At 60.3% G+C, this 13,979-nt stretch overlaps 3 protein-coding genes across 3 annotated transcripts; 1 reads left to right on the plus strand and 2 right to left on the minus strand.

The window, feature by feature from the left end:
* Nucleotides 1–1,998: 1,998 nt before the first annotated feature.
* Nucleotides 1,999–9,308, minus strand: BJ171DRAFT_249954 (uncharacterized protein). The gene is made up of 9 exons (XM_053106678.1): nt 9,120–9,308; nt 8,892–9,002; nt 8,689–8,753; nt 8,438–8,591; nt 8,107–8,267; nt 5,486–7,839; nt 3,345–5,238; nt 2,321–3,205; nt 1,999–2,154 (listed from the first exon to the last, which is right to left on the minus strand). The coding sequence occupies exons 2-9, from the start codon at nt 8,977–8,979 to the stop codon at nt 2,071–2,073; spliced, it is 5,685 nt and encodes a 1,894-aa protein (XP_052962581.1). The 5' UTR covers nt 8,980–9,002; nt 9,120–9,308; the 3' UTR covers nt 1,999–2,070.
* On the minus strand, nt 9,309–10,465 carry BJ171DRAFT_249941 (uncharacterized protein). The gene has a single exon (XM_053106677.1). It carries the CDS (start codon nt 10,362–10,364, stop codon nt 9,522–9,524), a length of 843 nt encoding a protein of 280 aa, XP_052962582.1. The 5' UTR covers nt 10,365–10,465; the 3' UTR covers nt 9,309–9,521.
* Nucleotides 10,466–10,949: 484 nt separating this feature from the next.
* Nucleotides 10,950–13,334, plus strand: BJ171DRAFT_524704 (uncharacterized protein). The gene is made up of 4 exons (XM_053112613.1): nt 10,950–10,972; nt 11,135–11,498; nt 11,638–12,444; nt 12,577–13,334. The coding sequence occupies exons 2-4, from the start codon at nt 11,151–11,153 to the stop codon at nt 13,231–13,233; spliced, it is 1,812 nt and encodes a 603-aa protein (XP_052962583.1). The 5' UTR covers nt 10,950–10,972; nt 11,135–11,150; the 3' UTR covers nt 13,234–13,334.
* The last annotated feature ends 645 nt before the right edge of the window (nt 13,335–13,979 follow it).

Below are 13,979 nucleotides of genomic sequence, written 5' to 3' on the forward strand. Positions count from 1 at the left end.
TGCAGAATGTGGAATGGCACAAGCCCAAGTTGCTCTCGGTCGATGCTTTGAGAGCGGCGAAGGTGTCGATCAAGACTATAGCACAGCCATCGAGTGGTATTCCAAGGCTGCAGATCAAGGCAGTGAAGATGGTCGACTCCACATCGTGTTCTTGCAAGCTTGGTTCTCATTCATCGGCCATGGTGTCGAACAGAGCGATGTCGCTGCCTTCAACCATTGGCAAGAAGTCAGCACCAAGTCGACGGACCCGGTCCTCAAACCCATCGCCACTCACATGGTTGGGTGGATGTACTACCTCGGTCGGGGTACCGTGCGAGACCAACAGCAAGGTGTCAGGATCATCCGAGAGAACGAATCGGATGAGTTCAAGCTCGGGGAGGACGACTGTCTGGCATCGTGCTGGAGTCCCATCGTGTCCGACTCACCTGCAGCCTGCAAACTCTTCAATCTCTGCCAGCTGGGATCGAATCGTGACTGGCTCTGCAAGCATCTGATGGCCATGTGTGTGTTTCATGGATTCGGAACTACCGAGGACCGGAAGAAGGCAGCGGGTATCTTCGAGCAACTCGCCAACGAGGGCCACAGCGACAGCCAAATCTGGATCGGACAGTACTACGATGACGATGACGATGACGATGACGATGACGATGACGATGACGATGACGATGACGATGACGATGATGAATTATCGGAGGACCGAAAGAAGGCATTCGAGTGGTTCAGCAAGTCGGCCAACCAAGGCAACTCATATGGACAGTGGAGCGTTGGTCATTGCTACGACGATGGAATCGGAGTCACCATGGACCACACCAAGGCAGTCGAGTGGTATCGCAAGTCGGCCGAGCAGGGAAATCGATACGGACAAGATTGGCTCGGTGGCTGCTACGAGAATGGCTGGGGTGTCCCTCGAGACATCGACACCGCCGTCTTCTGGTACCGCAAGTCCGCCGGCCAGGGTGGCTCAAGTGCCATCAGCAGTCTCAAGAAACTGGGCCTGTGGCCCTGATTCCGATGCCCTCTCAAGTTCCACTTCCAAACTACCAAATGGCCTTGTCGCTACAACCAGTTCGCTGGGGACGCGAGTGTGGATGGGATTTCCCGAGTTCAATATATTTGATCTGCCCAACTTGCTCGATTCCCACGGATGTCAGTAATGCCAGCGATGCCAGTGATGCTGGGTCAGTGAGTTTGGACAGATGGATCCGATCCATTCCATCGATCAACTCCTCCCGTTGCCTTACCGGGAGTTCTCCAGCGTCCAGCCACTGTCGATTGGATATTACATCTGAACTGCAAGTCAATGTGTATTGAGTCTATTGTATTTATGGCCTCGCGATTGCAGGCAAACTTCTCACGGATACTCGCCCCAGAGATTCGGTGACGCCGAAAGCAGTGGCAGTGACTGGCACAGCTGGGCGACACGCTGACTATGGTTCTCGCAGCTGCAGCTGCAGCCAACGCCCGTCCGCCTGCTCCCCTTCGGATTTCACCAAACAGCTTATGACTTTTCCCGTCGGTCTCGCAGATAGTCGGCAAGGGCCTGCAGTCCTTCGATAACGTTTTCAGAGTCGGACGACAGCACCTGGGTCAACGGCTGGAGCATGTTCCGGAAGGGCGGCAGCGTCGAGATGTAGAGCACCATCGAAATAGCCTCGATGCGCTTGAGCAGTCCCTCCAGCACCGCCAGTTTTCCGCCGTTGGATTCCATCTCGTCGTCGGGATCCGGTTGCCACGGCGTCGGAGCAGCGCCGATGAGCGGATCGGCCGACTGCCATTCGCTGCTGCCTCCGGGCCGCAGTGCCCCGACAGCGCTCGAGTCGGCTAGCAGTCGTCGGGGACGCTGAGTGCCTGTGAAATATCCAGCCAGGTGCTCGAGCTTCAGACAGAGATCGCCAATCCTCTGGATCTCCTCCCGGGGCACAATCGGCAGATCGGGCTGCGGGCCGTCGAGGTCAGCGGTGATTTGGTATCGGCGCTGGCGGGCTTCCTCCTGTCGGAATCGAATGGGAACGTGTCAAGGAGAGATGATGGTGGATTACAACAAGACTCGGCCATGTGCAAAGGCTGTTATCATACTGGTGTGTAAATGTGGAGCTGGCCGCTCAGCAGAGCCGTCAGGAACTTGTGTCGGGCATGGAGTGCTGTCGGGTAGACCTGTCGTGGCGCAGGTCATGGACGTCAGTCGAAGGGTCGATGGAAAGGCGTAGAACCGCATGGCTACAGCAGAGTTACCGCACCAGAGCAACTGCGCCAGAGTCACTGCACCAGAGTCACTGCAAACACGCAAGTCCTCTCCCTCCCCTGTTGGTGCGGCACTTACCGAGTACAGCATGTCCGGTGTTTCGAGGCCCTTGAGCCTCACCTCGCCAATGAGCCAGGCATGCACACCCATCTTGAGGAGCCGCCGGATGATGGCGTTGTCTTCGTTCTGCCTGGGGCCTGTCGCTGATGAGTCCTCATCGTTCTCGTATCCCAGCATTTCGAGCTGCGTGAGCCCCACATCCGCCGACGGAGGCCGCGCACTCATCAACATGTCATCGCCATCGACGACGGGATCGAGATCCGAGTCAGGCCCGAGCCAGGTTGCGAACCGGCTGCGGACGACCTTCATCATGTCGGACGAGAGCAGGATCTGTCCACCCTGCGAGGCACCGCTGACACGAGCTGCACGGTTGACCATCGGCCCGAAATAGTCCATGCGCGAGGTGACCGGATCGATCTCACACAGTGGCGAGCCGTAGTGGACGCCCATGCGGATGCACAGCCCGCGCCAGACCACATCGGATTCTTTCTTGACCGAGCCCGTGTCGAAGCCGTACTGGATAAGCATCGTGCGCCGCTTCTCGGTCCGGGCGAGCTTCTTGGCCTCCTGCGAGTTGTGGGGCATTCGGATAAAGTCGCGGTCGTTGTAGTGGATGGTGCAGCCGTCGTACATGGCCAGGATCTCCTCGGGCCAGGTTACGTTCATGAGCTCCCTCTGCGCCGCCAGGCACCACTCGAGGGCATTAAGCGGGTTCTGGAAGCTGATCATGAAGGCGTCGCCCTCGGTCTTGACTTCGTATCCCTTGTGCTCCTTGATCAGGCGTCTCATCAGGCTGTTGTGGAGCTTGATGGCCTGGCGCATCGCAACCGAGTTGCTCTCCCAGATGGCCGTCGAGTTGCGGATGTCGGTGAAGACCAGGGCAAGCGAGCCGACGGGTGCAAGCTGCACAGAGTGAAAGCAGTCAGTGGCACTTGTCTCGGTCCACACGCCGACCCTCGAAGCCATCGCCATCGCCATCGCCATCGCCATCGCCATCGCCACAATCCAACACAGCTTGCAATCCACTCTGCGAGCATCTCACCTCGTTCTTGGGTACTCGCACGATCGGCGCATCGTCCATGTGCTCCCCGACGCTCGTCCGCTTCGAGGATCCGCCCAGCCATTGCTTCTTGGCCAGGTCGCGCAGTCCCAGCAGCATAACCATGTAGCCGTCGCCGGTCATGCCAGCCGTGCCGTTGCCGTGCAAGCTCAGGGCAACATCGCGGACCTTCATAGCCGCGGTGTTCCAGCCGCCGGTAATCTTGCGCGCTTGCGGGGTCGCCGAGCCGCTGCTTCCTACCGGAGACTCGCGCTGGTTGCCGATCGACCGGTGGGCGATGCTGACGACGCGCTGGGCGCCGTCTTCATATGTGCCGCCACACCGCAGCGCCTTCCACACGGCAGCGCTGGTGATGACGATAAACTCGTCGTTGGGCCTGGACGCATTCTGGCTGTGGGCGCCCTTGGCAGGCTTGGACTGGTCGTCCAGATTGAGCTCGATCTTGCGGATGAAGGGGTCGGCGTTGACAGCGCCGAGGAAGGGTGAGTATCCAAACGCCCGGCTGATGTCCAGTCGCTCGTTGATGAGCCCGACGCGCGACATGAATCCGCCCGTGTTCTGGATGCGCTCGATCTCGTCTTCCATCCAGCGAACTTCGCTGTTGAGCATCTCGCGGTCGCGCGAGAGGCCGTTGAGGCTCTCGATGTTGACAGAACACAGCTTCGTCAGAGTCTCGGCCGAGCCTCCGTTCCGCGAAATCACAGCCATGCCGTCGCCGACGTTGGCGACGTAGGCCGTGCATGTGCCGCGCTGCTTGCCCGTGCACAGGAAGATCACCGTCGCCGAGCATCCGACAAAGAGCTGCGAGTCGTCCGGGTTCTTGCGCGACTGCGTCGAGTAGCTGTCCTTGCGCTCCAGCCGCTCGGCAAAGCTTGGGTACCGCGTGCAAATGTCCTTGTTCAGGATCAGGAACGTCCGTCGCAGTGCGTGCATGATCGCATTTGAGTCCAGGGCCACAGGCGAGTGCAGGCGCGACTGCCGGTTTGCCTTGAGGTTGGCGTTGATGCCAGAGACGACCGGGACAGGCTGGTTGAGGGTGGCGGCGCTGCCACGGCGGCCAAAAGCCGAGGGTGCTGGGGGTTTGGCGGCCTGGGGGACCGGAGGCACGGCCACGTTTGGCGAGGCGCCCTGGTGCTTCTCGAGCTCCTTCTCTTGGGCCTCAAGTTCGTTCGCAAAGACGTCCTTGAAGGTGTCAAAGAGATACTTGGCCATGCGGGTGCCTCCGGCCGTGCCCCGGCCGTCAAAGACGCCAAAGAGCGCCTCGTTGGTGCGGTTGCGGAACTTTGGCAGAACCAGGTCCCAGACGCCAAAGAACCCGTCGTCTTCGACGCGGCCGCCGGTGGTGAGCTGCTTGCGGCGCTCAAAGGTGGTGTCGCTGCCCGGGCCCACGGACAGATTCACGGTGGCGGCCCGGGGCCGGGCCAGCACGTCCGAGACGGAGCAGTGAATGGCATTGTTGCTGCATCCCTCGAGCGAGATTTCGCTCTCCATCGTCCGCACACGTCTGTCGGTGGTGTCGTCCGGCAACACAATCAGATAGGTCACATCCGTCAGGCCGAGCATCCGCAGGTTTGTCAGGGCTGAAAAGTCGCTGAGGTCACGCTTGCCCGCAGGGACCACGGCGGTGCTGCCAGCCTGCCCCGGATTTGGGATCGCTCCCGCAGCGCCGGCGCCTGTGACGGCCGCTGCTGCTGCCGCCGCTGCGACTGGGTTAACCCGTGAGGTCGAGCGAGTCGCGACCGAGGGACTTGATGCGCTGAGGCTGTGTACGTTCGCAACGTTGGCGGTGGGCACCATACCGCTGCCATGTGCAGAAGTGATTTCGAGCCGCTGGTTGCCGGACAGGTTGAGGTACTTGAGATCGAGATTCCAGTTCCTGTCACAGAATCGACAAGTCAGTCGCGCTCAAGCAGCACGGGGACATGATCATAACAAGCATAGGAGCAATGCGCCTTGGACCATGTGTGCTGTCGCCATCGGGTGTGGTGTGTCGTGTCTCGGGTGCCATGAACGCTCGACACTCGGCCATCAAGTTGCAAGCCAGCTCGGACAATCAGTCCTTCCGCTTCCCTCCCCTCCCCTCCCCTCCCCTCCCCTCCCCTGAGCCCAACATGCACACGTACCAGTTCCATTCATACGGCCAGTTGGTCACGTTGTACCGCAGCCCGGTTCCCTCGCCACGGCCACCCGCCTGCGAGCCCAGGTCCAACGCCGCCAGCTTGGTCATACGAGCGACCTCTCCCGGGATGGTGCTGAGCTTGTTGCCGTTCAGGAAGAGCCACCGAAGAGCGCGCAGCCGCTCAATCTCTGGCGGGAGGATCGCGATTTGGTTGCCGCTGAGGTAGAGCTCCTGCAGCCGCTCGAACCACGGCCGCTCCGTCAGGGACCGCGAGGCGTTCTTGGCGACCACCCAGGCGGTGATGTCGGTGATTTCGTTGAAGGAGACGTTGAGGGTGTGCAGGTTCTGCAGGTTGTAGAGCACTTGGTAGAACTCGTCGTCGAGCCGGTTTTCGGCAATGTAGAGCGCCTCCAGCGTGGCGCTGAGCGGCGGCGGGATCACCCGCCCCGTGGGCTGCGAGGCGAGGGCGCTCAAGACACCCTCGCTGCTCTCCAGCGAGCTCGCTGCCGCCAGCGGCGATCCTCCGCCCGACGAAGCCAGATGGTGCTGGCTGATCTTCTGGGCTCGGTTGCGGGCAAAGGTGCCGTACTTTGGCGACATGGGCGAGTGGGTGTCCGCCAGAGAGCCGTCGCCGTCCTCGGAGCCCTCGCTCGGGAGCGTCATTGCGCCGCGCATGCCCTGGTCGTCGGGCTCGATCGTTGATACGCCGCCCAGACCGCCCAGGCCGCCCATGCCAAGGCCATGGCCATGACCAGAACCGAGACCGCTGTTCAAGATCGGCAGCCGGAACTCCTTGATCTGGTTGCAGGTCAGGTTGAGGACCCGGAGCTTGCCGCAGTTCCAGATGTCGGGCGGCACGGACGAGATGCGGTTGGACTGCATGTCCAGCAGCAGGAGTTCGCCGAGGTACCCGACGCTCGTGGGGATGGCTTCGATCTTGTTGCGGGCCAGATAGACCTCCCGGAGCCGCAGCGCGCCAATCATCGGCGCAGACGCAAGCGGCGGATAGCTCGAGGACGACGGATACGGGCTCACCTCGGCATTGTTGGTGACCAAGCCGGTCGGCACCAAGGACTGCAGCGACAGCATCGCAAACGGCGGCAGCTCGCGCAGACGATTCCCGTTCAGCTTGAGAACCTCCAGCCCCGTCAGACGTTCAAAGAAACGGTTGGGCAGCATCTTGATGCCGCAGTCCGAGACGTCCAGCTGCGTGAGCGTGGCACTGGTGTTGGAGATGCACAGGATCATGCCCAAGGGGATCGAGTTGGTCGGCGCATCGCTTGTCGAACCCGCGATGCTGGCCGTGTCCGAGGCGCCCGTGGCACTGGTTCCGCGCGAGCTCATGTTGGGGACGTTCATGGAGCCCTTGTCGCTCGAGCTGAACTGGACGGTGGCGGCCGAGCCGCGGCGCTGCTTGTTCGAGAACGGGCGCTGGAAGCTCATTGTGAGCTTCTTGATCCTGCTGATGTGGATAAAGTACGGGCTGGTGGGGTCGAGGGGCGTGGTCGTGTCTTCGAGGGTCGAGAGCGCCTCGGGTGTCGGGTTGTTGGTCATGGGCGAGCGATCGTCCCACCCAGCGCACCAGAACAGCCGGTTGCCGTCGAGGCGCACGGTCGTGAGCTGCTGGCACTTGCGCAGGATCTCCAGAACGAGCATATCGTGCTTGGCGATGCCGCTGCCGCCCATAGGGATGGAACCAAACGCGTCGTCGGGCTCGCCCAGCAGGTTGGATCGGAGATCAATCTCCTTGAGCTCGTTCAGATAGCCCATGGACTGCGGCAGGCCGGCCTTGATCTTGTTTTTGACGAGCTTCAGGTACTCGAGCGAGCGCAAGTCGCCGACGTACTCGGGCAGCTTGCCGGTGATGCGGCAAAAGCTCAGGTCGAGGTAGCGCAGACACTTGCCGAGGTATCGGCACGGATCTTGAGGGAAGTGCGTGAAGCGATTGTTGTTGAGGATCAGAGTGTGCAGACTCGACATGTTGGCAAAGATGCCCTCGGGGATGCTTCTGATCAGGTTGTGGCTAAGGTCCAGGCGCTCGAGATTCACCAGGCGCTCCATGCCGCTGCCGTCGAGGGTCTTGATCCGGTTGCGGCCCAGGTCGAGCTCGACGAGTGTGTTGATGTAGTAGAGGGTCTTTGGCGGCCGGAACATCTGGCTCTGCCGCATGGTCAGCCGCTGGAGGACGTGGAGATTGCGGGCAAAGTCGACGGCAAAATCAGTGACGCTGGGGTTGCGCGAGAGATCCAGGTCCATCAACTCGTTGACGTGCAGGCACAGATAGCTGGGGATCATCGACAGGCCCATGCCGGAGAGGTAGATGCGCGACGGATGCATGGTGGTCCAGATAGATGGGTCCTAGAGCCACACAGCCAGCAGTGCGGGAGTGAGTGAGTGTCGACGCAGCTGATCGCAAGGCACGGTCCAACAGAAGCGTGGGCGCATCAAGCGGGCCCCCACAACAACGCTCGATGCCCACAGAAATGCACCATGACTGCAAGCGAGAAGGGATCAACAGCGTCTAGTGGCCAAGCAAAGGAGCCAAAGACGACGGAAGGATGGCGGCAAAAGGCATGTTCCAGGGTGGAGTGGCTTGGACAATGACCTCCGTGCGCAGATACGCACCACTTCGTTCGTCGTGACTTCGCGCAGCAGGAACCGGAACAGGTACGAATTATCTTCGCGGCCCATGATATCGATGCGGTCTGGCAGAAACTGGTATCCGACTTGTTCCAGAAGTTGGTGCTGCAGGAATATGGGACGCTCTCCGCTGGACATGATGCGTTCTGGGAGTCCAGTGCCCGTGTACACACAGAGACAGAGTTAGCCCCAGGGCTGAAGTTGAGGTTGAGACTGCAGCCACAGGAAGGCGCATGTGGTTGAAGACGCAGAAAGCCGTGACGGTGTATATGCAGGGCAGTCGCCTCAGCCAAACAGGCGAGGACACGACACCTACCCGTGCCGCTGTGCTGGAGAGCCAAGTGGAACTTGTGTTTGTCGTGGATGACAAACTTTTTGGCCAGCAGACTGAGCAGGTCGGCCACGGTTGAGCGGGCCCGACAGGAGATTGTAGAAAAGGAGCCGTCGGCACGGAACACACGGATGTATCCCTACAGGGAGGAGTGCGCAAATTCAGAATCGGGTAAGGGGAGCATCGGGATATGATGCAGTATCAGGCGAGCGAACAGCAGAGGAGCCGGTGCATACCACACGATCGTCCATGATGGCGCCGGCACTTTCGCCCATGTAGTCAGACTCGCCGCTGATGGTGCCTGGCATAATCAAGTCGGTGCAGACGAGTGAGTGAGCGTCGAGACGGAGCAACTGCCACGAATCACGACAGTTGCCAAGGCCACGTCGATCGCCGGTTGCGGTCGCCGACAGAGTGCATAGCGAGCGGTGCTATTTACTTGAGGAGCCATGCTGTGATCCACCCCAGCTTGTGCTGGCAGAGCTGAGCTGGTGGTAGGTGGATGGGCCGGGACGGGTGTTGAGCATGCTGAGGTTTGGGGCCGGATCGTCTGATTAGGAAGAAGCAGAGGCGAGATGTCTGGTGGCATGAGTAGGGACTATAGCCTAGTGGAGCGAGATGACGATTTGGCTGGCGGTTTTGCGGGGGGGGGTGGTCAAATACAAACCATCGAGAAATTCCTGGAGACATCCACCAAGGTTGCATGGTGAGCAAAGAGAATTAGCAACGGGGGCGACTGGTGAGGCATGAGCAATTGACGGATGCGGCCCTGACGATGTTTTGATCCTGTTCTGATCCTGTCCCGGTGCCGATGCTGCTACACTGGCCTTTGATCCTGTATCGATTGTGCCACTGGGTCATCTCCACTTGCCCTCTCCATCGGCAAGGCGCGAGGTGTCCGTATGCTTCCCAATCTCAAAAGATCAAGGTAAGATGCTGGCAAGCACGGGCACTTGGCCATGGACACATAGGCACCGCGATATACAGTGAATCCAGCACTGTCCTTGAATGATGCGATGCGATGCGATGCAATGTGATTGAATGTGATATGGCAGAGGCAAAGACAGCATCAGCCTGGGGGGAGGGCTCGTACCAGTGGTTTTCCAGCGTTCTGGGCCTGGTAGCGGGCGATGGGGCTATCGCGGCTCGGCGAAGAGTCCTTGGGGTATGCTTTCCTGAGAGCGGCAGCGGAAGACAGGGGCGAGCCCTGCTCGATGGGAGTGGCCATGGGCGACTCGACATCCTCGGGGAGGCTGTTTTCTTTCTTGCTGCGAAACTGCGGGATCCAGAACATGCCCTTCTTTTTGGGGACGCTGGTGCCGGGGTTGGGCGGCGGCCCTGTGGCAGTGATGGCTGGGCCTGGGTTCATGCTTGGATCGGAGGTCGAGTGGTGGATGAGCTGGGCAGGGCCGCTTGCGGTGCTGGTGATGCTGGAGGTCTCGGCGCTGGGCCGCCTCGATCCAAAGCCAGAGGAGACCGAGGGAGGATAGTACTGCTGGATGTGCGGACGAACGCCGCTACTGGGCATGACGGTGCTGATGCTGTGGTTGGGGCTGGCGCCAGCAAAGCGGCTGGCCAGGGTCGCCGACGATGTGTCTGGATTGGACTCTTGGCGCCGCGAGCGCATGTACGGCGAGCCCTGGGTCTGGGCCGAGCTCTGTGGTGGAGGCGGGGGTGGTGCCGAGGGTTGGCCGTTGGAGTTGTTGTAGGGCGATGAGTAGTATCCAGGGGGCTGGTAGCTCTGGCTCGAGTACGAGGGCTGCTGCTGGTGGTGATATGTGCGGGGAGGCTCGTTGGCGAACTGGACATGGGTGCCGGATGCGGGAGACGAGACGGGCGGGCGGTTGGGCTGCAGGATCGACGATGCTGATAGCGATCGGCGCTTCATTGACGGCGAAGCCTGGGGCTGCATGGTGGTCTACCGAGGCGGGTGCAGCGGGAAGAGTCTGGGAGAGGAGGGAACGAAGCGATGCGCGATCCTGGGAGAAGAGCGGCGGGGAGCCTGAACGAGAAGCGGTGGATCCGTGTGGATGACGATAGAGTCCAAGATCAAGAGCCGATGGCGATGCGGGGTGATGGAGCAGATGATGTGGATGTGCTTGCTCCGTGGCGACCTCAGAGCACAAGCCGAGGAGATCGATGTGCTGACAGGGCTGATGCAGGAAGGAGTTGGACGAAGCGGGAGGAGGCCGGCTGGAAGATGGAACAACCAGCTGGACAGCCAGGTGGATGGCCAGGCGGATAGCCAAGAGGAGCAGTCAAGGGAATGTCCAGGTGGATTACCAAGTGGATAACCAGGTGGATAGCCAGGCGGATAACCAGGCGGATAACCAGATGGATAATCAGATGGAATGACCAGGCGGAGAGCTGGTCGGATGGGCCACCGAAGGACTTGTTGCAGGCGGCGGTGGGGGGGGGCGAGAGGGACAAGCGGCGCCATCGTCGGCGCTTCCAAATCGGGCGGGTCGAGCCTGGGTCGAGCCGGGCGAAAGAAACGTGGGTGTTGAATGCCTTGCAGAGGTGATGATCAAACGAATTCGCATCAAGAGTCACGGCTGTCGCCTTTCTCTGCCCTGAACATACTCCTTCGGCTGTCGCCTTTCTCTGCCCTGAACATCCTCCTTCGGCTGTGGCGACTCGCGGTCTTTACTCGTTATCGATCTCCTTCGACAATCTCCCAAGGGCGTATATTCTCGGAATGACATTGCCGTCGCAGATCCAGCAGGAGGACAACGTCCTTGCCGAGCACCGCACCCAATTGCAGGAGATTGACGACATGCTGGCCACGCTGCAGACCATCGGCAAGCCCAATACCGACAATCTCGATATCGGCAAATCCAACACCGACGCCAATCCAGGCATCACCGCAGTGAATGCAGACTCCACCGACAGCAACCACAACGCCGATACAATCGCCCATCTGCAGACCATCCGCGCAGATCTGGTCGAGCTCATCCAGGCCCAGGAATCGCATCTGCTGGAGCTCAAGCGGGCGCATCTGCTGGCCTCGCTCGACATGGCCGATCAACAGCCCGACGATACTGCCGTAGGTGTCTCGTTCTTCCGTGATCGCCACCTGCACATCAACACATTGCACACTTGCGCATATATACCTTCTTCAACGCCTCATCTTCCATTATCGCCTCATCTTCCATTATCACCTCATCCATCACCATCTCGTCCAGCCCGGTCCAGAAGCAGCATCCTCCCAAACAGCAATCCAGCCCAACCAGCCATCAACCCAGTCCCCAGCACCCGCCCCGCCCGACCCACTATTCTCCTTTGAGACCGGAGCAAAGTGCTGCATCCCCTTCGAGGTGCCCAAGATCACCCCGCCAAAGCATATCTTCCTCCCGTCGCTCGTGCTCTCAACCGACGACACCCAGGCCAAGGTCCTGGTGCTTACGCCTCCTTCGTCGGGACTGGTGCCTTGCCAGCGCTTCCTCGGCTCAAGGTGCTCAGCTCGGCGGCGCTGCTCCTTCTCCCATGGCCACTCGGTCCCGCTCGAGCATCTGCTACCCTATGAAATCCTCGAATTTGACCGTCTTGTGGCTGGCTCCAGATGTTTGGCCAAATACGCTCGCACCCAGATTTACTACCCCGCTCGCATCGTCCGGGTCGAGCCCAAGGACGGAAGCTTCATGATCACCTTTGACGGATACCCCGACGAAATGGTCCGCGCCGAGTGCGAGGACTTGGTGCCCTTGACCGGAATCGACATTGCTGACGACGATGTGTTGCATTACGAGGACGACGGCGCTATCGCCAACTCGGCTGCTGGCAGCCCGATCCCCACGAGCGACAACAACAGCAACGACAATGACAACAGCAACGACAACGACAACGACAGCAACGACGACGACGACGACGACGACAGCGAGCCGTTCAAAGTCTATCGCTTCATGATCGACGAATCCAAGGTCCTGGGTGCCTGGGAGAACCATACCCTCGGAATCGGATCCAAGCTGTTGGCCAAGATGGGATACCAAGAGGTAGGTACCAGGTGCATCGTCCGCCTGCAAAGTACTCCATAGACACCAGTGCTGCTTCCTGGAACGCAACAGCACTCCTCCCCTGGATCCCATGTCATCTGCTCACCTGCTGCTGCCATGCATCAATCCCAGGGAATGGGCCTTGGCAAGACGGGCGAAGGCCGGGTCGAGCCCATCGAAGTCACGGTGTATCCGCCGGGATGTGGTCTTGGATTCCAGCCAAGCGAAGGCGAGCGCCTGCCCAAGAAGCGGTTGTCGATTCCACAAGATCCGTCGTCTGAGCCGCCCCGCCCCAAACGAAGCCGCACCGGCGACAGCGGCTCCGACGTCTTTGACTTTCTCAATCGGTCACTCAACTCCAGCCAACCCTCGTCGTCACTGGCATCGTCGGTATCATCATCATCACCACCACCGTCGTCACCCTCATCCACTCGCCTGCCATCGTCGCCAGCATCCTCTCGAGCCCGTGGATCGCCATCGCTTGCATCCACCTCCAACTCACCATCGGCCGAATCCAAGGGCAAGGACAAGGGCAAGTCGACTGCCCCCTCCAGCGCCACAAACCTCGAGCTCATCAAGCTGCATACTCAGCTCTCGCAGCTCGCGCGGGAGATCCAAAAGACCAGCGAGTCGCTCCAGCGCAACCGCAAGGACGCGCAGATGAGTCGCATCTACGAAGCCAAGCTGCGCGAGCTGGAAAGCGCTCGCTTGCTCGTCGACCAGCGCATCCGCAAGCTGGAACAGGGTGTGCAGAGCGGCAAGATGAAGGCCAAGATGGGTGTGTTTTGAGCACCGGAGGCCTGGGACGCCTCTGACGGGAGTGGCTCGAGCCCGGAGCTGTTCCGAGTACTTGACAAATATCTGATTCCGTGGACTCGCAACATGTCCCGAGCTTGTGCTGATCGGCCGGATCACTGCCGCGAATGCAGTTCGCGCATGGGTGCGACCTGATGGCCCATGGTTGGTCTTCTTGAACATGTCCATGGTCTTGTGGGGGGGGGGGAAAGTATTTCTACTGACTGGTGGTGCGCTCGGTCCCGCTGGACATGTCCAAGATCACTCCATGTTCGCCTGCATCTCTGCTGTGCCAATTCGGCAACATGGCAGTTCATGGATGGCACTGCAATGCGGTCGCCGTGCGGATGTGCACAAACCACTGTTCATCTCGCTGACAAGGCACATCTGCAACATCTGCACCATCAGCACCATCAGCACCATCAGCACCATCTGCACCATCTGCCATCTGCACCATCAGCAACATCTGCGACATCGAGCATCGAGCAATCACAGCACTGATCATCCGGGCCAATGGCCGCTGTACCGTCGTCCCGGCCCTCCACCCTGCGCTCGTGCGCGCACTGTGGAAGGGGCATGCCTCGCTTGTCCCCATTCCCTCCTTCGCCTGTTCATACATTCTCAGTCGTTCGGCGTCGACAGCGTCGGTGGCTTCAGCCTCCCTCCTCTGCCAGCCCGCGGCCGTGCATCCTTCTGCCTCATCGCCCTTTGTGCTCTCTCCTCCTCCGGCACTCGCGGAT

The sequence above is a fragment of the Polychytrium aggregatum genome, assembly GCF_025602895.1.
Source record: "Polychytrium aggregatum strain JEL109 chromosome Unknown BJ171scaffold_56, whole genome shotgun sequence".
In the NCBI taxonomy this organism is placed as follows: domain Eukaryota; kingdom Fungi; phylum Chytridiomycota; class Chytridiomycetes; order Polychytriales; genus Polychytrium; species Polychytrium aggregatum.